The sequence below is a fragment of the Macaca fascicularis genome, chromosome X (genome assembly GCF_037993035.2).
Source record: "Macaca fascicularis isolate 582-1 chromosome X, T2T-MFA8v1.1".
In the NCBI taxonomy this organism is placed as follows: Eukaryota; Metazoa; Chordata; class Mammalia; order Primates; family Cercopithecidae; genus Macaca; species Macaca fascicularis.
In genome coordinates, this window is record NC_088395.1 from 41,099,116 (window position 1) to 41,125,008 (window position 25,893).

General features: G+C 38.5%; 1 protein-coding gene across 8 annotated transcripts in view; it reads left to right on the forward strand.

The window, feature by feature from the left end:
• The window catches only part of USP9X (ubiquitin specific peptidase 9 X-linked), a 155,363-nt gene that overhangs the window by 30,629 nt on the left and 98,841 nt on the right, over positions 1–25,893 (forward strand). For all 8 annotated transcript variants that reach the window (XM_005593319.4, XM_074030310.1, XM_005593318.5 and 5 more), the window contains exons 2-9: positions 6,342–6,595; positions 12,105–12,250; positions 14,505–14,584; positions 17,871–17,983; positions 20,268–20,486; positions 24,100–24,215; positions 24,406–24,657; positions 24,733–24,871. In XM_005593319.4, the coding sequence (XP_005593376.1) occupies positions 6,500–6,595; positions 12,105–12,250; positions 14,505–14,584; positions 17,871–17,983; positions 20,268–20,486; positions 24,100–24,215; positions 24,406–24,657; positions 24,733–24,871 (1,161 nt within the window). In that variant the 5' untranslated portion in view covers positions 6,342–6,499. The remainder of the gene's footprint in view (positions 1–6,341; positions 6,596–12,104; positions 12,251–14,504; positions 14,585–17,870; positions 17,984–20,267; positions 20,487–24,099; positions 24,216–24,405; positions 24,658–24,732; positions 24,872–25,893) is intronic.

The window sequence follows — 25,893 nt, forward strand, 5'->3', positions numbered from 1 at the left end:
TAGTGGTGTTATTCTTGGATAACTTAATTGTATCTGTGATAAGTTTTTACTCCACTCAAACCTTTCCAAGTTATATCTGAAAGCAATATTTTCAGATTCATTCCTCAAATATTTAGGAACTCTGCACAGTACATTGTAGAAAGGGAAATGAAAATTTAATTGCTCCATGCCTATTTCTTGCTCTTTATCTTGCATCCTAGTGTGCTGAGGGAAAGGGATCAAATTCTTATGTGGTAGTAGAGAGATGCAGCGGAGTATGCTATGCTGAGACCTGACATACCTGCTCAGCAATACCGGAAATATAGAAATGAGGACAGCTTGTCGGGTAGAAGAAACAGAAACCAAGAGCTAGAAAGGTGAGACTATATAAGAGATAGGGATAGCAAGCAACTTGAGGCTTTGCTGATTGAGTGTCCTGTCATAAGCAGAAGATGATTTAGTTCTGTGGTCTTAGAGAAAGGTATTTTGAGAGAGGAGCTTCACACTGCCACTTTTCCCATTTATCTTATTTTGTTTAAAGGGATAGTCCCTTAGTTATCCACATAATACTTTGGTCTAGAATAATTTATACCATGACTTTTGTCAGATATTTCTGATTTGTCTATAGATGGTTACTGAATTCATATAGATGGAAGGATATTGTGCATAAAAATATGAGAATATAATTTTGAGCTATTTTAGCTCAAATGATCTCCAAATGCTAAAGAACTGCAAGGTAAGGGAACAGTGAGTACTCTATATATACAATTTTACTGTGAGAAAACATACATACAATTTATCATTTTAACCTTTTTTTTTTTTTTGAGATGGAGTTTCGCTTTGTCCCCCAGGCTGGAGTACAGTGGTGCCATCTCGGCTCACTGCAAGCTCCGCCTTCTGGGTTCACACTATTCTCCTGCCTCAGCCTCCCGAGTAGCTGGGACTACAGGCGCCTGCCACCGCCTGCCACCGCGCCTGGCTAATTTTTTTGTATTTTTAGTAGAGATGGGGTTTCACCGTGTTAGCCAGGATGGTCTCGATCTCCTGACCTTGTGATCCGCCCACCTCGGCCTCCCAAAGTGCTGGAATTACAGGCATGAGCCACCACGCCCGGCTAATTTTTATATTTTTAGTAGAGACGAGTTTCACCATGTTGGTCAAGCTATTCTTGAACTCTTGACCTCAAGTGATCCACCTGCCTCAGCCTCCCAAAGTGCTGGGATTACAGGCGTGAACCACTGTGCTCGGCTGATTTTAACCATTTTTAAGTTTCCAGTTCAGTGGCATTAAGTACATTCACATTGTGGGATGCTTACCATCATCCATTTCCAGAACTTCTCTTCTTTCCAAACTGAAACGCTATACCCCTTAAGCAATAACTCCCTATCCCCCCAGCCCCTGGCAACCATCATTCTACTTTCTGTACGAGTGTGACTAATCCGGGTACCCATGTTTGTGGAATTATGCAATATTGTTCTTTTGTGAATGACTTACTTCACTTAGCATGATGTCCTCAAGGTTCACCCATATCGTAGCACTTGTCAGAATTTCCTTTCTTTTTAAAAAATACTGAATAATCCACTGAATGTATGTACCACATTTTGTTTGTCCTTGGATTACTTCCTGGAAATACTTTTAAAAGAGACATAGTATTGGCTTAGTAGACAAGGTGATCTCCCCGGCCCCCCACTTGCCCCACACTTGGGAATATATAGTCGCTTACCTCGTCACTCTGAGGAGGAGATGGTAGGGAGTGGAGGTTGTATTTATTTTCGGGAAAAAAACCAGACTCCCAGGTGGTGCTGATGAATCCATCTCTTCCTACCCTTTTGTGATTAATTGGATCTGTGTTCAAGATTCCCAAGTTTTGCCTGAATTCTAGACGTGTAGAGCCAACTCTCTAGTGGTTTTCACCTCAGTTTCAGTGTTAGAACTGTAAGAACTGCCAGTCTACCCCTTTCCTTTGAAGAGAAGTGGACGGGAAACCTGGAGTCCAGGATTATATAAGCCAAGGAAGCTCAGAGTTTCAAGAAGGGAGAGGAGGTCAGTGTCTAATGATGAGAACTGTGTCTAATGATGAGAAGAGGGCAAACAGGATGAATATTGAGAAGCAATTACTTGATTTGTCAGTAAGTAGAACGTCGGGCCTTCTTCTCGTGCTTCCCCTAATGCATGTACTCAAAAGCTTTGTATGTAATTTTTAGGGGAATTAATCTTCAAGCCCATCCCTACATCTCAGTTAAGACCTTCTGGCTTAAAGCAGTTTTAGTTTTAGTAGCTTTGGGTGGAGCCAGGTGAGAATGGACAAAGTGAAAGGCGAGATGGGCGGGGCATGGTGGCTCAGAACTGTAATCTCAGCACTTTGGGAGGCCAGGAGGGAGAATTGCTTGAGCCCAGGATCTCGTGACTAGCCTGGGTCTTAAAACAACCACCACCAAAACCCCAAAATTTACAACTTAGCTACTCTGTCTCCATCACATTTATTTAAAAAGAAAGAAAAGGGGAGATGGAGACAGTGTTATGACTTGTGGGAAAAGGGAAGGGCAGACACTGGTGATTTTCAGTAGGGAAGATTCAAGCACAGGCTGGCAAAAGATTGATTGGGGATGATGATGATTGGAGCATCATCCCTTGGAGAGGGTATACAATGGGATCATGACCCCAGGCTGAGGGACAAGAAGAAGAAACTGGAGCAGATTTGAGGTAGACAAGAATAAAGTTGAATTGGTTATCTAGTATTTTGAGTGCCAAGAATATAATCATTCACATATTAGCCTGGTGTGGCGGCACGAGCCTGTAGTCCCACCTACTTGGGAGGCTGAGGCAGGAGAATTGCTTGAACCCGGGAGGCGGAGGTTGCAGTGAGCCAAGATTGCGCCACTGTACTGCAGCCTGGGTGACAGAGCGAGACTCCGTCTCCATAAAGAAAATAATCATTCACATAATTTGTCAGCAGACCCAAAGTGACTAAGGAAAATGATAGGCAAATTTCTCAAGGTTTTTAAAATTGTCTGCTTCACGTAACACTCTTTGTAATTTAGGGTGTATAAAATGGATAACAAAAGCGAAAGAGGGACTGCTTAAAGCAGACCTTTTCATTTTTGTTTTCCACTTTGTGTTTAAAGAGCTTCTATGTCTTAGACTCACCAGTACTTGATAGTATCAGTCTTAAAGCTTTGTTTTGCTTTGCCAGTTTGATCAGTGGAACAAATCTTGGTTTTGTAATTTGCATTTTCACAATTACTAATGAGGTTGAGAGGCAGGCTAGTGTAGCATTTAAGAGCTATGGACTCCCTGGGTTTGAATCCCATTTTGCCACTTAGTACTTACTGATACAGGTAATTTACTTTTGCTCTCTGTGCCTCCCTTTCCTTACCTGTGAAGAGGGATGATACTAGTTCCTACTATATACATTTGTAAGGATTACAGTGCTACAAACAGTGCCTAACGTGTGAAAAGCTCTATTTTAAAATTACGTCTTATTTCATGTATTTATTAGTCATTTCTATTTCTTTTTCTGAGAAGTCTGCATACCCTTTGCCTGTTTTTCTACTGAGGTGTCTTTATTTTGTAATTTGTTGGACATATATAGTTACAGATATTTTCTTCTACTCTGTTTGCTCTTTAATTTTTCAGAGAAAAATCTATCTGACTTCTTCCTGAAGCCTCTGAATTTTGCCTACAGGAGGACATATCTTAAAAATCAGTTTTTGTGTGTGCTTTAGTCAAGTTTTTTTTGTTTGTTTGAGGCAGGGTCTCGCTGCATTGCCCAGGCTAGGGTGCAGTGGCCCCATCTCAGCTCACTGCTACCTTCACCTCCTGGGTTCAAGTAATTCTCCTGACTCAGCCTCCTCAGTAGCTGGGACTACAGGGGTGAGCCACCATGAGTGGCTAATTTTTTTTTTTGGTATTTTTAGTAGAGATGGGGTTTCACCATGTTGGCCAGGCTGGTTTTGAACTCCTGACTTCAAGTTGCCTGCCTTGGCCTCCCAAAGTGCTAGAATAACAGGCGTGAGCCACTGCTCCTGATTTTAAACATATTCCTCTAGCACTTTCTATAGTTTACATTTTCCTCATTAATCTACCTATAATTTGTGTGTATGTGGGGTGGAGGCGGGGGTTAAAATGTACATCAACTTTTTTTTGACAATGAAAGAGAACTTGAAGAGGAAGAAGTCTTAGAGTCAGATCTGAATTAGAGTCTGTTCTGCATAACTTGGGCAAGCCCCTGCTGTCTCTTATTTTTGACTCTGTAAAATGGAGATACTACTCAATTTCTGTGCTGCATAGACTGGGTATGAGAATCAAGTGAGTTGTGGCAAAGCACTTGGAAACTTCCTGCAGTGGCTTAGTAACCTAAGTGTCTGGTGAAAAATACTTGGGTATTAATATTACAGAAGCAAGCCCCAGGTATGTTTTATATACCATGGTGTATGTTTGGTCTTGAATGTCTTCAGCCAGGTCATGATTAGAAAACTTAAAAATGAAACTTTGCAATGCTTGTGGGAAGTCTCTCTTAATCTCTTGAGAGCCAGTGAGTTAGAACCAATCAGTTAAGTTTCTCTATCTGGTGGCATGTTGGAGTCATTCACTGGGGAAGATTTTTTGCAAAGTACTGATGCCTAGGCCTCACTCCCAGATACCGGAATTTATTCCATCTGGAGAGGAACCTGGGCATCAGTGTTTTAAATAAAATCACTTCAGGTGATTTTATTGTGCAGCTGAAGGAGGGCTACTGATACAATGAATATAGAATTGAGGATTTGGTAGCATTCTTCTATACTCGTTTGCTGGTCAGGTTGTAAAGAAGAGTTCCCTGTTCTTAAACAGTTGTGGCCTTCTAACCCTGGCTCTAGGAGTGGCTGGAGTCAAAACCTTGCCAAAGTAGAGAGCTGAGATCATCTGACAAATTAAGTTGTATTGGAGTGTTATGTAGTTTGAACCCTCTTAAAGAAAATTTTGTCAGAGGTTTTTGGGGTTTTCAGGGTTTTTTGTTTGTAGGGGTTGAAGAGGGTGGGGAGCTTAACAGAAATTTGTTCTCTCAATTCTAAAGGCCAGAAGCCCAGTATCAATGTGTTGGTAGGTTTGGTTTCTTCTCTGTGGCTTGCAGGTGGCCACCTTTTTGCTGCATCTCTACGTGGTCTTATTCTGTATGCGTACACCCCTGATGTTTCTCTCCAAAGTGTTAAAGTTTATGTTAAAAGCACTTGGAAGCTTGTTTAAAAAACCATTTATAATGCCCTAGTATCAATGATAAATGTTAGTTGTGCAGCCTTCCTTAAAATGTTTTAAAAAATTACTTTATACTTTGTCTTAGTACACGTTATTGAAACAGGAGACTTCCCTGACCCCCTCACAGGGCGGGACGTGTGACAGGGGTGTGGCTTGTTTATTCCTCTTATGGGAAGGGGAGCTCACAGGTGAGCAGGTACAGGAGCCAGGGCGAGCACTTTTGAGCTCCGGCCCCACAGCAGTGTCTAGGAGTGTTACAATGCTCTTTTAGCCCCGTTGTCCCAGCATAAGTGTTAAACAGCTCAGAAAAGAGTCAGTGTGACATCCTTTTTGGGTTCCCGCATGCAGGGCATCCCGAGTTCTTTTCCTGTGTCCGGGAAGAATCAGGTCACAGGGACTTGAAGGATGGTGAATGTGGAGATTTTATTGAGTGAGTGATGGAAGTGGCTGTCAGTGGGATGGGGAGCTGGTGAGAGGGGATGGAGTGGGAAGATGATCTTCTCCTGGAGTTGGGCTATCTCTCAGCCAGTCTCCAACCGCCCCCAGCTTCAACCTCCTCTCCACCTTTAGACATTTCCTCACTTCTCTTCTTCTCTGCTGTGCTACGCTGCTCTGCCACTCTTCTGCTTTTGGAGCCTGGGGCTTGGGGTTTATATGGGCACAGGATGGGGGTGTGTGGCAGGCCAAAAGGGAACACTTGGGCGTGAAAACAGGAATGCCTGTTCTCATTTAGGGCTGCAGGTCCAGGCTTGAGCCCTCGCCAGGGACCCCACCCTCATACCTACTGTCCTTATTATTCTTGCAGCATAATGAATGCATCAGCAAATTGAAAACAGATAGTTTTTGCCCTTTCTTAATTTAATTAAAATGACAGTTAAGTAGTTTGATATATTGCCTTTGGAGTCATTTCCAGGAGGCTATATTTGTTTTCTTGGTATAATGGCCGGTGTAACGTTATCAGTTTTAAGTTAAATGTAGTATTAATGAAACTTCAGCATTTTACTTTCTCTTCTTGTTTCTATAGCCCCTTTTTCCTGACTAGATTAACTGGTGATACTAAATTTGAACAGTTCCATAATTCATGTTTTTTATGTTTAAAACCAATTACTTTTTCCCCTTTCTATTTGTAGGTTATGCAATGGTCTCTGCAAGATGGTTTATTCTTGAATTGGACCTTTTTAAGACTGACAAATGCTGGTACTTCATCTTCTATAAGTGGACTATAATTTCTTTTCTCAAGACAACTACATAAGCAGACAAAATTGCAAAGATCTGCCCTGTGTCGAGTATGACAGCCACGACTCGTGGCTCTCCGGTCGGAGGGAATGACAACCAGGGCCAGGCTCCTGATGGACAGTCTCAGCCCCCCCTCCAACAAAATCAGGTAGGATGTTGAAGATACTAGTTAAAGCTACAGTGTAGTGGGGCTGGGCTCAGTGGTTCACACCTGTAATCCCAGCACTTTGGGAGGTCAGTGCAGGCGGATCACTTGAGGTCAAGAGTTTGAGACCAGCCTGGCCAACAGGGTGAAACCCTACAAAAATTAGCTGGGCGTGGTAGCGTGCGCCTGTAATCCCAGCTACTTGGGAGGCTGAGACAAGAGAATCGCTTTAACCTGGGAGGCTGAGGTTACAGTGAGCTGAGATAGCGCCGCTGTACTCCAGCCTGGGTGACAGAGCTAGTCTCTGTCGCGGAAAAAAAAAAAAAAAAAAAACGAAAAACCAAAACCTACCTTGGTAGGTCTACTGTTGGGGTACTAAATGATGGAACATGTTCTAAATACTTTGTGAAGCAACTGTTATTTTAAGTTTTGATTAACAAAAGTGAACAGGTCGGGCGCGGTGGCTCACACCTGTAATCCCAGCACTTTGGGAGGCCGAGGCAGGTGGATCACGAGGTCAGGAGTTCGAGACCAGCCTGACCAATATGGGGAAACCCCATCTCTACTAAAAAATACAAAAATTAGCTGGGTGTAGTGGTGCGCGTCTGTAGTCCCAGCTGCTCAGGAGGCTGAGGCAGAAGAATCCCTTGAACCCAGGAGGCAGAGGTTGCAGTGAGCCAAGATGGCGCCACTGCATTCCAGCGTGGGCGACAGAGTGAGACTCCATCTCCAAAAAAAAAGAAAAATGAACATAGGTCTTGCATAGTAACAAGAAAGCTCAAGTGGTGTAGATGGTAATCCTTGACTATGTAGTCCATCTTTTTCTGGCGGCTTAACTGTCAGTCATTAAAATTAAGCCATGTGTCAATTCTAAGAGGGAAAGCATTAAATCGTCCAGTGTAGCCTATGATTAGCATGGACCCATCATAAATCATGACACCACTTTCTACCCCATAAATACATACAATTGTAAATTGTCAATTTACGATAAGATTATAAAAAGAACACGGACCCAAGTCATGTTGCCTAGCATTCAAATTTCAGCTTTGTACCATATTTGCGTTATGACTCTGGGTAAATTATATAACCTCTAAGCCTCAAGTTTGTCTATCTGTACAGTGAGGGTAATAATAGTGTAACTACTTCATGGGTTGTTAAAAGGATCAATTGAAGTAATGCTAAACATAGATTTTGGTATTAAGGTTTTATGCTGACCTCAAAACTCATAGGGCATGTCTCTTTCTGTTCTCTGGATGAATTTATGCGAAGTTTATTATTTGTTTCATTAATTGTTTGGAAGATTTTACTGGTGGACCCATCTGGCCTGGGGTTTTATTTATGGAAAAGTTTTAATTGAAGATCCTTTTTTTTATTTGGAGATGGAGTCTTGTTCTGTTGCCCAGGCTGGAGTGCAGTGGTGTGATCTTGGCTCACTGCTACCTCCGCCTCCCTGGTTCAAGTGATTCTTTTGCCTCAGCCTCCTGAGTAGCTGGGATTACAGGCGCGTCCCACCACACCTGGCTAATTTTTGTATTTCTAGTAGAGACAGGGTTTCACCATGTTGGTCAGGCTGGTCTCGAGCTCCTTACCTCGTGATCCGCCTGCCTTGGCCTCCCAAAATGCTGGGATTACAGGCATGAGCCACCTGCGCCTGGCCGATCCATTTTTTTTTAAGTGGAGGAATTTTTAAATTTTTAGCGTCTTCTGGTAAATTGTGTTTTTCAAGGAATTGGTTTATTTCATCTAGATTTTCAAATTTGAGGTAAAGTTGTTAATGACCCTTATTATCTTTTTTGTGTCTTGGGGCCTATGGTAATGCCTCCTTATTTCTGATACCACTACTAATGTCATTAAACCTTCTAAAAAACCAACTCTCTTGTCTTTACTCCCTCCCCCCACCCCCTCCCGCCAACACACACACACACAGACACGCACACACACTCTCTCTTTCTCGCACGCGTGCGCGTCTCTGTTCCTTTTAGTTTGGATTTGGTTTGCTGTTCTTTTTCTCATTTCTTGAAATGGAAATTAAGATGATTGATTTCAGTTGTCTTTTCTAATATATACAGTTTTATATTGGGAAGTATTAAACTGAATGACAAAACATTAACACTTGTGATGTGCAGCTCAAACAGTGCTTAGAGGTAAGTTAGTTGAGGTGTGTGTAAATTATCACAAACATGCTGCTTCCAATTTTTACATGTTTGTGTAGAGTCGGGTAAGTTTTTAGGCAAAAGTGTTATTTTTAAGTTTTTTTTACTATTATTTGGGGATAAGTTCTTATTGTCCAGCTATTACAGGTTAGATATTCTATTATAAGTAGTATAGAAAAGAGCTTCTGTCTCTCCTTTTTCCTCTTCCTCTGCCATTTTAGAGAAGTGAACAAGTTGGGGGTTTTTTCTCCCCCAAATAAGTGTGTCAGTTTTATTCCTTTTCCTCTCTAGTTCCCATTTTCGAGACATAAAATATTAAAGTGTATGGTCACAGGTCTTGGACAGAGTTAAGTCCTTCCTGTATCATACATTTGTTAGCCAGTATTCAGGTTTTTAAAAGCGTAGTCAGAGGTTTGAGTTGGATGCCAAAGATTTTTTTTTTTTTTTTTTTTTTTTTTGAGACGGAGTCTCGCTCTGTCGCCCAGACTGGAGTGCAGTGGCGCGATCTCGGCTCACTGCAAGCTCCGCCTCCCGGGTTCACGCCATTCTCCTGCCTCAGCCTCCGGAGTAGCTGGGACTACAGGCGCCCGCCACCACGCCCAGCTAATTTCTTTTTGTATTTTTAGTAGAGACGGGGTTTCACCGTGTTAGCCAGGATGGTCTCGATCTCCTGACCTCGTGATCCGCCCGCCTCGGCCTCCCAAAGTGCTGGGATTACAGGCTTGAGCCACCGCGCCCGGCCAGATTTCTAATTTTAAACCAGAAGCTAGTAGTTAAGAGTTCCAATATCTTTCCCTCTTTCTTTTCCATTTTATACCTGCATTGTCCATGAAATTCTAACCTCTTTTGCAATGTTTCTGATTTGCATGGCTTTAGACAAAAATCAAACCATTTATTTAACCTTACTCTTATTTTAAGGTGTGCTTGATGATTTTTAGAGCTCTTGGGTTTGTGATATTCACCCTAATATTCTATGTCTACATTGTGTTCCTTTTCTTCTAAAAACTTTACATTTTTTAAGATGACTGGTAATTTAAAATAACAAAGGAATGAAACAAATTACATTATCCCTCACCCTAACATTTTGTTTTTCTCTACTTATTAATGTTAGGATTTTATTTTACAAGATCTGACACGGTTGTACCAAGAAGCAGCAACCAAAGTGTTAATCACTGTTCAATTTAGGGCTCACTTTTTGGATATGCTTTTTATGTGCTGGCATAAAGGGAATTTCTAAAATCAGATTTTTCACTTAAATTTTTTTAAGCATGCCTTTAAAAAAATTCTCTTAGAGAATTTTAGGCTTTAGTATGTAGTAAAACTCGAGAAATGAAACAGCCTTGGCAGAGGCACTGTGGGATGAACACTTTTGGATGCGGTTGCTGGGAGGGTGCAGATTTTCTGGAATGAAATTTGGCAGTATATGTCAGTGGCCTTCAAAGAAATTGTTTATACTGTTCTAGTAATTGTATATCCAGGATCCTATCCTAAGGAAAAGTTGAAGTTCAACACAAAGGTTTATATATGAGAACATTCATTACAGCTATGTTTATGTTTGTTAGCAGTAAAAAATACCAAATACTAAATGTCTCCTTAATTTTGTTTAATTCATGCAATATTATCTGGCCATTAATTTTTTTTAAGATTTCTAATGATCAAAAATATTGAATACCTAGATACATTGAATGGAAAAGGACACAGACTTAAGTATAATTCCAGTTTTATTGAACATATATATGGACAGTTTTTATTTACTCTTAAAGATTACAAGGAAATAAATATCGGTGGTGTTTATAGGTGTGGAATTACAGGTGTTTTAAATTTTATTTTTTATATTTTCTATTTTCTATAAGCATGTATAAACTATGTCAGGGGGAAAGGAGTTAAAAAATAATAAAGCAGGCTTCCAAAGTTACATACTTCACATCAGACATTTTTGTTGGACTTATAACACTTGACTTCTGTGCTGTAGTTTCCTTTGCCTTGAGACCAGCCCTGTGGACACCTGCACAGTGTTCTCCATCTTAAGTAGAAGTTCACCATTTAGTTACTAATTGACCATACGAGTTCATGTATAAACTTTGTAAGTAAAACATATTAATGCTGGTAAACTCATCTGTCTTCGTGCAAGTGCTTACTTATGCAACTCTTTATTTTACAACTGTTCAATAGGTGCTTGAGTGTTAGGGCGAGGGGCCCCTTTCTCTTAAAGGGCCATCAGCCTACAGTGAATAGAAAATTCAAGAACACATGAGTAAAAATCAGTTTAAAATTTAGGTTAGTTTCATTTTGAAAGGGAAGATACCACTTGCTTTCTGAATTAAGAGTGAAGGTCATAAAAGTTCATTCACTTAGTTGTGAAAATATTATGCACTGCTAAAGCGGGGGGGAGAGAAAGACATGCTAAAAATAAGGAATAAAAGAAGTCAAAAATAGCCACATTAGTTGAAAGTGATGTTACTTATTTAAGAACCATAATCATGAACTTCTAAATAATTGTTGTTTGAGTAATAGTTTGGGTGTAGGGAAATTATGGAATAATTACGTTTTCCCCCCTTCAAATAAAAAAAAGTAGAAGTTATAAATTATAATGTGTAAAATGAGATGTATCATATTTGTAGAATAATTTCTGTCATGGCTCACATAATGGGAAATGTAAGCAGAGAGGCAGTACACATGATGATTAAGAACGCAAACTATTTAGACTTTGATTCAAATCCTGAGTGTAGAATTTGAGTTGTGTGATCTTGGGCTACTTATTGTCTGAGTTTTTTTCATCTATTAAATGGCAGTAGCATACTTCATTAGGTTGTTGAGGATTAAATGAAATTATTTTAAAGCACAGTAGTACAGAGATGGCCTGAAACATCATAAACTTTCAATTATTTTATCTTTTGTAAAAATTTACAATACAGGTGTCCCTTAGTATTCATGGAAGATTGGTTCCAGGACCTCTTACCACTTGGATAGCAAAATTGGTGTATGCTCAAGTCCCTGATATAAAATGGTTTAGTATTTGAATATAACTCATGTACATCTTTCTGTATATACTTCACATAATCTCTAGATTACTTATGATGCCTAATATAGTGTAGATGCTGTATAAATCGTTATCATGCTGTATTGTTTGGGGAATCATGACAAGCAAAAAAGTTTGTACATATTCAGCACATATTCAATTTTTCCTGAATATTTTCGATCCAAGGTTGTTGGTTGACTTTGCAGATGCAGAACCCATGGATATGTAGGGCTATTTACTGAATTTTAAAATCTGCAATGCTTGTCTGTGTTGGTGTTTGGATTACTATTTTACATATGTTATAGAAACTTAAATGTGGAATATTTAATTTTTAATTAAGACTTCATCGCCTGATTCTTCCAATGAAAATTCCCCGGCAACTCCCCCAGATGAGCAAGGTCAAGGTGATGCCCCACCACAGCTTGAAGATGAGGAACCTGCATTTCCACATACTGACTTGGCCAAGTTGGATGACATGATCAACAGGTGAGTTGGTGTGTAACACAGAAGAAAGAGAGCAGACAGGAAAGTAACCCCACTGCCTCCTTAATAGTCTTTACAGCTTCGTCACTGCCAAGTGCTTTATAACCCATGATTCTTAATGGATTTAATAAATGAAAGGGAGTGACAGTGTTAGTAAAATTTTCACATTAATGATGATGACCCTGCTTAGTTTGTTTCTGAAGTAAAATTGTATGTTCAGTTTCCCTCTTGGAGAGTTTATGAAGTTTTTTTCTCATTGGTCTCTTGGTTGCTGGATGACTTTCATAATTTTGGGATGGCCTGTGGTAAATCAGGTCATGAGGACATTGAGTTCCTCAGAACCTGATCCTAGTGAACTCTTAACTAGTTTGAGCCATTTAACCATCCTAGATGTTTCCTTTTTTTTGATCTTCATCTCAGGGAACAGTTCAGAATATAATTTTTCACACTTGTAGTACAAACAACCACCCTATCCCACCCCCACACACTTTGATTATTTAGAGGAAAACTCCAAGAGAGTGAAGCTTTAAGCTTTTGTGCAGAGGAAGAAAAAGATTTCAAGAGGCTAGGGAAGAGCACATCAAAGAATCCCATATGACTGTGGTCTTGACTGTGGGCTCAACAAGTGAGTGCCAGGAAGGTGTGACATATTTCCCCCTCACTACCCAAAAGGAAAGTAATGAAAACACATGTTCTTAAAGGCACTTGCTTTACTGAGTTGTTGTTTTTTTTTTTTAATTTCATTTTCTAAAAATAAGTCAACACTATTAAATGCATAATGTGAGAGGAAATAAAAATCCTTTGCATTAAAAAAAGAAATCTAAATACATAAATAATGAGTATGCATTGTTAAACAGAAATATTTTATGTAGGTAAACTTCTCTGTACTTTTCCCCCTTACATACACATATTCCTGCCAAAAATTACTGTTAACAATTAGTACATTCTCCAGATTGCCTTTGTGTTTACTATCATATATGAATTGATTTTTCTATAAATACAGGATTCTTACTATAATTTTGTAACTTGCTTTCATTTATCTTGAATATTTTTCCTATTAATATCCATTGTTTTTAATTATATATTTACAAGAATACATTGTGTGATTCTGGCAGGTGTCTATAGTAATGGTATATAATTATGTTTAATGGTGGTCCCTGACCATTCTCTATAGCAGTGATACCACAGCAGAAGGTTGTATTGTTTGTTGCTTTTCCATACTTGTCTGGTGGTTGGTGATTGGAAGTAAAATACTTCTTAGGCTGAAGTTACATATTATTAGGAAGTTCTCAGTGGGGAGAAAAATATAAATGATTTTTTTTTTTTTTTTGAGACGGAGTCTCACTCTGCCACCAGACTGGAGTGCAGTGGTGTGATCTCGGCTCACTGCAACCTCCGCCGCCTCGGTTCAAGCGGTTCTCCTGCCTCAGCCTCCTGAGTAGCTGGGACTACAGGAGTGCGCCACCACGCCCAGCTAATTTTTGTGTTTTCAGTAGAGACGGGGTTTCACCATGTTGGCCAGGATGGTCTCGATCTCTTTTCTTCTTTTTGAGACAGAGTCTCTCTCTGTTGCCCAGGCTGTAGTGGAGTGGCACAATCTTAGCTCACTGCAACCTCCGCCTCCCAGGTTCAAGTGATTCTTCTGCCTCAGCCTCCTGAGTAGCTGAGATTACAGGCATGTGCCACCATGCCTGGCTAATTTTTGTATTTTTAGTACAGACGGGGTTTCACCATGTTGGCCAGGCTGGTCTCGAATGCCTGATGTCAGGTGATCCGCCTGCCTTGGCCTCCCAAAGTGCTGGGATTACAGGTGTGAGCCACCACTTCTGGGTGACCCTGTCTCTTACCACAGAAAAAAAAGCAGGAGGAGTGGGGGCGGTGCAACAAAGAGGTTTATCATGTCTCCTTTGATCTGATTCCCGAAAGAGCACTTCCCTGTGAATTTTAACAAAAATATCCCTGATACCTAATTAGTTCATATTTGATTGTTATTAATAGTTTTATATCTTATCAAGATAATTTAGTTTTCTTCCCTCTCTTATTGCTGTATCTTTTGACAGTACCTGTAAAAATTTGTAGAGACAACAGATGGTGCTTACTCCCACAAAGCAGATATTCTGCCAACCTTGTCTTAATATTTTAATACTATTTTAATATTAAATATTTTCACAGCAAGATAATTATAATTAGTAGCTCATTTGTAGTGCCTCTTTTAGTGTACAACCATTAAGCATGTTTTATTTTATAAAACTTTTAGGCCTCGATGGGTGGTTCCAGTTTTGCCAAAAGGGGAATTAGAAGTGCTTTTAGAAGCTGCTATTGATCTTAGTAAAAAAGGTAAGTTGTATGTTTTTATGCTTTCTATAATGTATGCTACTATATGTGCTTTTACTTTATCCCAAAAGCGGGTGAAATGGATTTGTTTTCCTCCATTTAATTGAGGGTCTTATCTGTTATGGGAAATAATATACAGAAGAACATTTTACAATTAAGTACCCTATAAATGATGGATGGTATGATGGACTCCAGACATATCTGCCCCCTGCCCCCCTTGTAATTTATCTTGAGTCATTTCTGTCCTCAAAATATGTACTGTGTAAGTCTACAAATTATTTACACTTGCCCTTTGACGGCTTTACTAAAATGACAGTGAATTAGGATGTGTGGCTCTTTGTACCTAGTAAAATCTTCATTCATAATCCTTTAGGTAAAAATTACCATTTCGTTAATATTGTACTTTTAAAATAAACTATCTTGCTTACATGTTTGTAAGATTGGGTCTTCCTTTGTCACCCAGGATGGAGTGTGGTGATGTGATCACAGCTCACTGCAGTCTCTATCTCCTGGGCTCAAGCAGTCCTCCCACCTCAGCCTCCTGAGTGGGACACAGGCATGCACCATCATGCCCACTAATTTTTTTTTTTTTTGAGATGGAATCTCATTCATGCCCAGGCTGGAGTGCAGTGGTGTGATCTTGGTTCACTGCAACCTCCACCTCCTGGGTTCAAGCGATTCTCCTGCCTCGGCCTCCCAAGTAGGTGGGATTACAGGCGCCCACCACCGTACCCGGCTGATTTTTGTATTCTTAGTAGAGACAGAGTTTCACCATGTTGGCCAGGCTGGTGTCGAACTCCTGACCTCAGGTGATCCACCCGCCTTGGCCTCCCAAAGTGCTGGGATTATAAGGCATGAGCCACTGCGCCCGACTAATCTCTTTTTCCTCTTTCTTTTTTTTTTTTTTTGTAGAGACAGACTGGTTCCCCAGGCTGGTCTTGAAGTCCTGGGTTCAAGCGATCCTCCCACCTCAGCCTTCCAAAGTGCTGGGATTGCAGGCATGAGCTACTGTACCCAGCCAATTTTTTTTTTTTTTAAATACACAGGAAAGTGTGATTTTTCTCTTAGAGAATTGAAAGATGAGGTCTGTTTTTGTTAAACCAACAAAAGGAAATCTAGTGTTTTTACTCAGTTGTCCAGAAGAAAAAGTTTAATGCTGGAATTAATCTTTTTTTTTTTTTACCCCAATGTCTTTGGTCTACTTTAGGTGCAGCTGAGTTATCTAACAGAGGACTACTATTGTAATAATTTTCAATTCATCTTTTAAGATACTGCAGATTAAAAAGCAGTAACATTTCATTTTCTGAAATAGGATGGCTATGGATATTTTATAGTTAATAATAGGCACTATCACAATTGAAATTGATTATTGTCAAAATTAACATGTTTAAGTACAACTCCATGGCAAGAGAAAGTTTGATTTATAATAATTCCCCTCTTTTGTTTAAAGAACGTGTCCTTATGCCTCATTAATCCTGTAGAAGTATACCAAAGTGAAAATATAACACACGGACAGGTTACAGTTGTTTTCACCACTCAAAATTTTTTGTTCTTTTACGCGTTTATTCACCAATTCATCAAAATTTTTTAAAGAAAATATCTTTTTTATTTTAAAAATGTTTACTTTTTATGGGTATATAGTAGGTGTATATATTTTGGGGTAGTGAGATATTTTGATACAGGCATACAATGCGAAATGATCACATCAGGATAGATAAGAGTATCCATTACCTCAAGCATTTATCCTTTGTGTTTCAAACAATCCAATTATACTCTTCTAGTTATTTTAAAATGTACAATTAAATTATTTTTTTACCGTACTCCCTGTTTGGTGCTAACAAGTAACTAGGTCTTATTCTATTTTTTGTACCCATTAACCATCCTGCTATTCTCTACATCCGTGAGTTCAGTTGTTTGATTTTTAGATCCCACAAATGAGTGAGAACATGTGATGTTTGTCTTTCTGTGCTTGGCTTATTTCACTTACCATGGTGACCTTTTGTTGCATCCATGTTGTTGGAAATGACAGGATCCCTTTTTTTTTTAATGGCTGAATAATACTCCATTGTGTATATGTACCACATTTCCTTTATCCATTCGTCCATTAATACTTAGGTTGGTTCAAAATCTTGGCTATTGTGACCAGTGCTGCATCAAACATAGTAGTGCAGATATTGCTTCAATATACTGATTTTCTTTCTTTTGGGCATATCAGCAAATTTTGGAAGACTTCTGTGCTAAGCATGTTCTAAGTCTTGACTGTAAAATGATGGGTAAACACTGATTAATGGTATTTCATTTAATAGCATTGACATTCAGTGGACGTGTATTCCTCCCTCCACCGTATTTTTTTTTTCTGAGACCACAGTTATTTTTGACAAGTTCCAAATTTTTAAAAGTTTAAATTAGCCGGGCGCGGTGGCTCAAGCCTGTAATCCCAGCACTTTGGGAGGCCGAGACGGGTGGATCACGAGGTCAGGAGATCAAGACCATCCTGGCTAACACGGTGAAACCCCGTCTCTACTGAAAAATACAAAAAAACTAGCCGGGTGAATTGGCGGGCGCCTGTAGTCCCAGCTACTCGGGAGGCTGAGGCAGGAGAATGGGGTAAACCCGGGAGGTGGAGCTTGCAGTGAGCTGAGATCTGGCCACTGCACTCCAGCCCGGGCGACAGAGCGAGACTCCGTCTCAAAAAAAAAAAAAAAAAAAAGTTTAAATTACCATCTCTTTTGTACTATCCATCAAATAATACTTTCTATACAAATCGAATAGTTTTTATTTTGTCATTAAGAGTTACAGATGTTCTTTGTTTGGAAGCACATTGCTCTGTTGCTTTTCTAAAATGAGGTGAAATTAAGCAAAGATGTAAAGAAACAGAGACACTGAGATAGGCTAATAAGGAAGACAAGATATAATTCATTTTATTTGATCAAACGCAGAATAATATAAGGATATTGATGCTAAATGAATGATTTATGAACAAAATAAGATTTTAAAAATTGGGAAATGTTTTTAAGTTCGAAGACTTATTTTCAGGGAGCAAAATTCTATTTAAATTTGCCTCTTCTCATGGTGCTGCTGATCACCATTTTGTGTTTAAGGCTAGTGCCATAATTTGTAACATTTTTCAGTTAGTGTTAATATTACTCGGTCAATCTACTGTTATGCAATTAAGTATTTGTTAGCTGTCAGTGAAGTTTTCATTTATTACCTTTTATTGTATATTGGACAATGTAAAAACAATCAGATAAATATTTTGTTTGCATTAATTTTTCTCACTTTTCCTTAGGCCTTGATGTTAAAAGTGAAGCATGTCAGCGATTTTTCCGAGATGGGCTAACAATATCATTCACTAAAATCCTTACAGATGAAGCAGTGAGTGGCTGGAAGTTCGAAATTCATGTGAGTCTTGTGTTTGACTTTAAAGGATCAGATTTACATAGTGATGCCAGTGATTGGGGAGGGGTATATGTATGTATGTGTGGCTGTGTTATATTTATTCTGTTATAATTGAATTAAAAGGTCTAAAAATGAAAAACTTAAAAATGTTTATAAATTAAGTCTCTTGAAGGCAGCATGGTCATTTAGAATAAGCATGAGATTTAGAGTTAAACTTGGGTTTAATCTCTCCCCTGGGATCTCAAGTGTCTGTGACCTTAGGCAAGTCATCACATTTCATTGAAAATGTAATGCTATCAATTGTAAGGTACATCACTGTTTTATGGCCTATTAAGAAAAATACTCAAGATGGGGCATTTCATATACATCTGGGACACCAAAGGGTCAGTGTAGAGGTAAATGAGAAAGAACTTGCTATGCAGAAAGGGACAGCAAAAAACCCTGCATGTCTTAACCTTGGCACTTGGTGGAGGGAGGGATTTAAAAAAAAAAAAAAAGTGAAAATCTAAACCACAAGCCAGTATTTACACAGTTTTGTAGTCTGAATTCAAATTATAGTTGTGATACAAAAAGCCCTTAAGTGTAAAATGTAAAGTGGTCTCAGGTTGTTAGTGCCCCCAAGTGACTAACAGAAGCAAACACAATTCCTCTTTGCAAATACCTTCCATTTAGGAAAACAGTAATGTATTATTCATTGATTATAAGATAGAGTCAGATTCCAGAGATCTTAAAAAGTGAAAAAAAAGTATATGTCTCAGACTGATAAAATGCCATAATTACTCTAAGTCTCTGTTACTTTTGTTTTTTGTGTGTGTGTGTGTTTTTTTTTTTCCCTGAGACAGAGTCTCGCTCTGTCTCCCAGGCTGGAGTGCAGTGGTGCGATCTCAGCTCCCTGCAACCTCCGCCTCCCAGGTTGAAGCGACTCTCCTGCCTCAGCCTCCCGAGTAGCTGGAACTTAGGTGTGCGCCACCACGCCTGGCTAATTTTTGTATTTTTAGGAGAGATGGGGTTTCACCATGTTGGCCAGGCTGGTCTTGAACTCCTGTCCTCAAGTGATCCGCCTGGCTCAGCCTCCCAAAGTGCTGGGATTACAGGTGTGAGCCCCCATGCCCGGCCTCTGTTCTTTTGTATACTGTGGAAGTGGTCATGTCAAGCAGATAATGTTTTTGTGGCCTGTAACCTATTTCCCAAATATGACCATAGCATAAAAATTCCACATTTTCTAGCCGGTGGCTCATGCCTGTAATCCCAGTACTTTGGGAGGCCGAGGCAGGAGGATCACCTGAGGTCCCGAGTTCGAGACCAGCCTGACCAACATGGAGAAACCCCGTCTCTACTAAAAATACAACATTAGCCGGGTGTGGTGGCGTATGCCTGTAATCCCATCTACTCTGGAGGCTGGGGCTGGAGAATGGCTTGAACCTGGGAGGTGGAGGTTGCTGTGAGCTGAGATCGTGCCATTGCACTCCAGCCTGGGCAATAAGAGCGAAACTCCATCTCAAAAAAAAAAAATTCCACGTTTTCTGATTTAACATGTAATTTTATAGGTGTAGAAAGGGAAACTTTGGAAGTGGCGTCAGACTTTTGCATTTGACATTTAGCTAGCAAATTTATCTTGGATGATTGACATATTGTATTTTATTTATTTTTATTTTTTGAGACAGAGTCTTACTCTGTTGCCCAGGCTGGAGTGCAGTGGCACCATCTTGGCTTCCTTGGAACCTCTGCCTCCTGGGTTCAAGCTGTTCTCATGCTTCAGCCTCCTGAGTAGCTGGGACTACAGGCACATGCCAGCACACGTGGCTAATTTTTGTATTTTTAGTAGAGACACGGTTTCACCCTGTTGCCCAGGCTGATCTCAAACTCCTGGCCTCAAGTGATCCACTCTCCTCAGCCTCCCAAAGTGTTGGGATTAACAGTCGTGAGCCACTGTGCTCAGCCTGACATATTGTTTAGATTTTAGAATTGCTGCCTCTCGTGTACAAATTCCAGAGAGAAAAAATAGTAACTTGCATCTTATCTGTGGACGTAGAGCAGGAATAGATAACTTACGGTGCCTCTTGTATTTTTTAAGCCATAGCAAATGGCTTTTGAAAGTACCATATAAATTATGAAGTAAACAAATTCTAACTTGTCCTTTGATAATCAGTTTGATCCCAGTATTAATGAAATGGTTAGAAAAATGGAGAGATCATTATTTGTTAGGATACGATTAATATTGAAGATATTTCTGTTTGAAATTGCAGTGTTTTGATCTTGTAAATTGCCTTTCCTCCTCATGTAACAGAGGTGTATTATTAACAATACTCATCGTCTGGTGGAGCTATGTGTGGCCAAGTTGTCCCAAGACTGGTTTCCACTTTTAGAACTTCTTGCCATGGCCTTAAATCCTCATTGCAAATTCCATATCTACAATGGTACACGTCCATGTGAATCAGTTTCCTCAAGTGTTCAGTTGCCTGAAGATGAACTCTTTGCTCGTTCTCCAGACCCTCGATCACCAAAGGTGTGTTGGTTTGTTATTTTCAAAATTAAATAATACAATTGTTTTGCTCTGACACAGAATCTTCAGTGATCTGTATTTAAAGTGTGACAATGAAATAACACTTTAAATGAAAATACACTCAACCAGAAGCCTTTTTCGTAGCTTTGTCATTCTGGTTCTGTCTTTGTTTTTTCTGCATGTATAATTATCCCCCTTGTCTTCTGTCCAGCCTCTTTAGAAGTAGTCATAATTTGGGTTAGTAGGAAACACTGTATTTTTTCTTTGAAATAGAGTAGGAGATTATTTCTTTGACCAAGGACTCAAGTGTTGTTCTGTAGGGCCATGATCATTTTAGGCATTCCAAGATTTTGACTCCACAATCAAGTATATCCTCTAAATACCTAATAATACATCATAAAATTACAGAAATTGTTAATGAAATCAATATAGTAAATCTTCCAAATCTCACTTAAATATATTCGGTACATAAATGTAAATTTTCTATATTGGTGTAAACAGACTATGTACTGTGAAAACTTCGTCCCGAAATGCTGCTTCTTTTAATAAATATTAAGTAATTTAAAAATTTTAGATTTTAGGGAGACATTTTTAATATTATAGGTCTTGTACAAATTTCCCTTTTTCTATCCAGCCAGAAAAATTTTGTCATACATTATGCAGAACTTGGTTTATTCTACTAATAAGCTGAGGTTATCAAAAATATGTCAAACATAAGTTGAGATTTTCTGATATTTCCCAGTTCATATAGTTGCCACTAGATGGCTTATTTTTGCTTGAGTAGATCCGGTTAATATCTTAATAATGGCAATCTTCAAAATGAAAATTTTAATCTATACCTGTATTTCTTTTTAAATTTTACTTTTTTTTTTTTTTTCCCTCTATGTGCCAGTAATCCACAACTTAAGAGACTTACAGGAAACAAAACTTGATTTGGCAATGCTAAATGTAAAATTTTTAGATGACTTCTGGTTGAAGATAGTTTTATATCTTCGAAGTATAGTTCTTGCTATTAAACTTATAAAATACAGCGACTGGGAGAGTAGTTAGCCTTTCAAAGCCTTCAAGAGTACAATTTTTAAAAATATAGCCCAAAATATAGTTGTGAATCAGGGAGAAGCATATTCTGTGGAGTTACCTACACATTTACTTGCTGTTGAAGTAAGAGAAATTTTATACAGCTAAACAAGTCTTCTATAAATCTGATTAAAAGGGGACATATTTGGCAGAATCTTCAACCATGTCCCTAGTTGGATGCAGATGTCATGATATAATGAAAAATCTAAGGGATATATAATAGCCTCCATATGTTTTTTTATCCTGTTCTTCAAAGGTGGTAGTGGCAAAATTCAGATCATCAGACTTAGTCGATGGAGGTAAACTTTCTAAGCTGTAGATTCACTTTCGGATACTGTTTGTAATGAGTTTCATTTACCTTTGAGAAATTTGAGTTACAGAGCTTAAAAGTCTGTTTTATTAGGAATATTTTTGAGCCTTAATCTTAATCATTTTCTGGAGCTCTTGGTAGGTCTTCTGTTCTACTTCAAATTCTCTCTACACCCCCTACCCTCCTGGGACATTGAACCTCTGTGGCCTCAACTTTTGACCCATGAGAAAGCTAAAGCTGTCAGGACTATCTCTGAGAGTGTTTCCTGTTCCCCATCTTCCCCCAAGATGTTTGAAGATGTTTAAATGATATTATTTATTCAAACATTTAAAATATAATAAAAACTTCATTGGTTGTGACAAAAGGTCTCAGGTAAAATTCACCATGCTATCTTTGAGAAAAGGAACTTGTAGTAATAGAAAACTGTGTGGAAAGCATATGGTGAATTGTAGGCTATGTGGTCATTTTGAATTTTCTATTTAGGGCGACTGATCTTTCTCTGCCAGTCTTGACAACTTAGAGCCAGAGAAAGAAAGCTGTTGTTGGCAGCTGCTGAAGCTAGCCTATTAGCTTCAGTTTGAAGCACTCTATCTGAATATTCCCAATTGTTTAAGTGTACATTGCAGCCAAAGAAATACAGAAAGATTAGCTTTAGACTAATTCTTTACTGTGTCCACACCTGCTGTTTTATAAATATTGTAACTATCAAGTATATCAATCTAATACTCTCATTATAGTTACTGAAGAAATAAAATATATTACATAATGAGCATGTACTTTCTTACAATTGCTGAATGACAAAAGGGATCTGGTGAATTAAGTACTCAAGAGTTTTAATGGTTTTGAATTAGCCTTTCATGACTAAAAAGGAAAACACTTATCTTATATTGAAATATGGTAATGGATTTATTAGATAATTTAGTTCATTCATATTCTTTTAAAACCATATAAAAATTAGCAGTAGGCCAGGCAAGGTGGCTCACGCCTGTAATCCTAGCACTTTGGGAGGCCAAGACGGGTGGATCACCTAAAGTCAGGAGTTCGAGACCAGCCTGGTCAACATGGTGAAACCCCATCTCTACTAAAAATACAAAAATTAGCCAGGTGTGGTGGTGCGTGGCTATAATCACAGCTACTTGAGAGGCTGAGGCAGGAGAATCGCTTGAACCCAGGAGGCAGAGGTTGCTGTGAGCTGATATCGCACCATTGCACTCGGCGACGAGTAAAACTCCATCTCAAAAAAAAAAAAAAAAAAAAGAACACTAGCATTAGCTATCATATTTTCTTTTTAAACAAACATTGGAAATACAGCCATTTATTTAGCATCTTTACTTTTTCCTATATATTTTTAAAAAACAGTTGTAGAAATTATTTTTGCTTAAGGCTTAGAAGAGAAATTGTCTCTTTTGTCCCTTGTTTTCCAGTGGCTTCTAAAACATGGCCTAAATTTTAGAAGGTGACAAGGTGTGAAAGGTTTTCTTAGGTACATTAATTTCTACGTATATTTGATTCTTATATCTGTATAGCCTTTTAATTCATCTTAAGTTTTTACATACAGACATGCTTTTAGCCTCACAACTGTTGTTTTGTGCCAGCTGTATGGTACTTTGAGCTACAGCTCTTCCTTAGTTCATCCTGTTGCATGGTGTTACTTCTAAGATAAGGAGAACTGGGTGCAATTCGTATAAGCAAAAGTATCAACCAGCATATTCTACTTAGGAACAATAGATACTAATACCAGGCCTTAGTTTTTAATTGACAATTCACTCTCAGGCTATTAGTTACTATGTTTATAGGGAAATTTTAATATTTTACAACTAAACAAGAAGTAGATTCAAAATTCATTACTAAGTAGCTGCTTCTTAACTCTCTTGAAGTCTATCTGCCTCCTGAAAATTATTTTAATATAAAAGACTTTCCAGTAATTAGAAGGTATTCATTCTTATATGGTGGGATATCTGAAATAGGAGCATGTCTTCTAATTCCTGTTCACCACTTACATTGGTACAAACAGACCGAACTATGCCCCAGTGATTTAATCTATACTTGCTACGTATACTGCTTCTGTCTCACAGATGGAATTACTGTGAACAAAATGCAATGTTTTGTGGTCCTTTGAAAGATGATTTGTTTTACTGAATTTACTATTTCTAGTATATTTCAAGAAGGCTTTAGTGCTTTTTACCCCTTGAAGTAGGAAGTTAACTTTTTTCATTAATTGTGTTACAGGGTTGGCTAGTGGATCTTCTCAACAAATTTGGCACTTTAAATGGGTTCCAGATTTTGCATGATCGTTTTATTAATGGATCAGCATTAAACGTTCAAATAATTGCAGCCCTTATTAAGTAAGTTACATTTAAAAATCAATGTTTAGTGCACCGTAGAATTGCTGGTTTTTGCTTCATAAAAATTGGGTTTTTCAAGTGTGGTTTCTTCAACTAATAACTTGGATTTTTAAAAAGTAATAGAGTTTAGTCCTAAATTGATTTTAAGAAATTGCGTATTTACAGGAGTTTTATATCTTTCTTATTTCAGACCATTTGGGCAATGCTATGAGTTTCTCACTCTTCATACAGTGAAAAAGTACTTTCTTCCAATAATAGAAATGGTTCCACAGTTTTTAGAAAACTTAACTGATGAAGAACTGAAAAAGGAAGCAAAGAATGAAGCCAAAAATGATGCTCTTTCAATGATTATTAAATCTTTGAAGAATTTAGCTTCAAGGGTACCAGGACAAGAAGAAACTGTTAAAAACTTAGAAATATTTAGGTTAAAAATGATACTTAGGTAAGATACTTACCTCTTGAAATAATTATTTATGCCGATTTTAGAATCATACTTATCACTGAATTTTTCTTACAGATTATTGCAAATTTCTTCTTTCAATGGAAAGATGAATGCCCTGAATGAAGTTAATAAGGTGATATCTAGTGTGTCATACTATACCCATCGACATGGTAATCCTGAGGAGGAAGAGTGGCTCACAGCTGAACGAATGGCAGTGAGTCTTTCGATTCTTCTTTATATGAATAAGAATCTACTTAAGACAAAAAATTAGAATAGCTCTAGCTAAAAAAATTAGTAGTAGTAACATTTTAAAGTAAACTGGAATTGGGAGGTGTTTTGATTGATTTATAACTCTGTTAATCCCGAGAACTTTTTGAAATAACATAGTTTATTATTTGGTAGTGATATGAGTAACTTTAAAACATCTTTGATAAACTTAGTGATGAATGTGGCGTTCTGAAGTAATTACTAGTTTGTTGGAGAGTGGGAAGTTGGTTGAAATGGAGTAGGTAGAGTTGATCTAGAAAATGGATTGGGTAGTATCTGCTACATTATAAAGTGGCCTGTTGTTCATTTGCCATTTACAGTTAAACGTTTTAAAACAGGAAATAAAATTACCAGAATAAGATCTACACAAATTGTTTCATCACGATTTTGAGAATTTTATTTTGATATTGAAATTTTAGGAAACTTTATGTACCATAGATACTTTGTATGATATTGTTTTGAAATGAGTAAGTATGCCATCTAAGTTACAGTGCCAATATTTTTTGAATGTATATTGTGTGACAGTCTTGGGAAAACATCTGTAGGAGAACTGTCCTTGCCCTCAAGGAGCCCTCACTTTAATAGGGGAGATAGTGATTAGAGTGTGTTAAAATGTATGTGGAGACTGCTTAGATACTGCCGTGTTAGGGGGTCGGGGTAGACATTTAGTTTCATACATATGATGTACGTATCTGCCTCGTGGAAAGTCCAGCACAGAGCTATTCAAAGTGTGGTCTGAAGACTGGTGCTGGTTCTTGAACAAGTCCTAGGTAGGACAGAAAACAGCAGTGAAGTGTTTAGAAACTTTAGTTGCAGTTTGACATTGTGACATTCTTACTGTGTTTTACAAAAGTATCTGTGGCTCTGCAGTGGCTCACACATGTAATCCCAGTACTTTGGGAGGCCGAGGAGAGATTGCTTGAGGTCAGGAGTTCAAGACCAGCCTGGGCAACAAAGCAAGACCCTGTC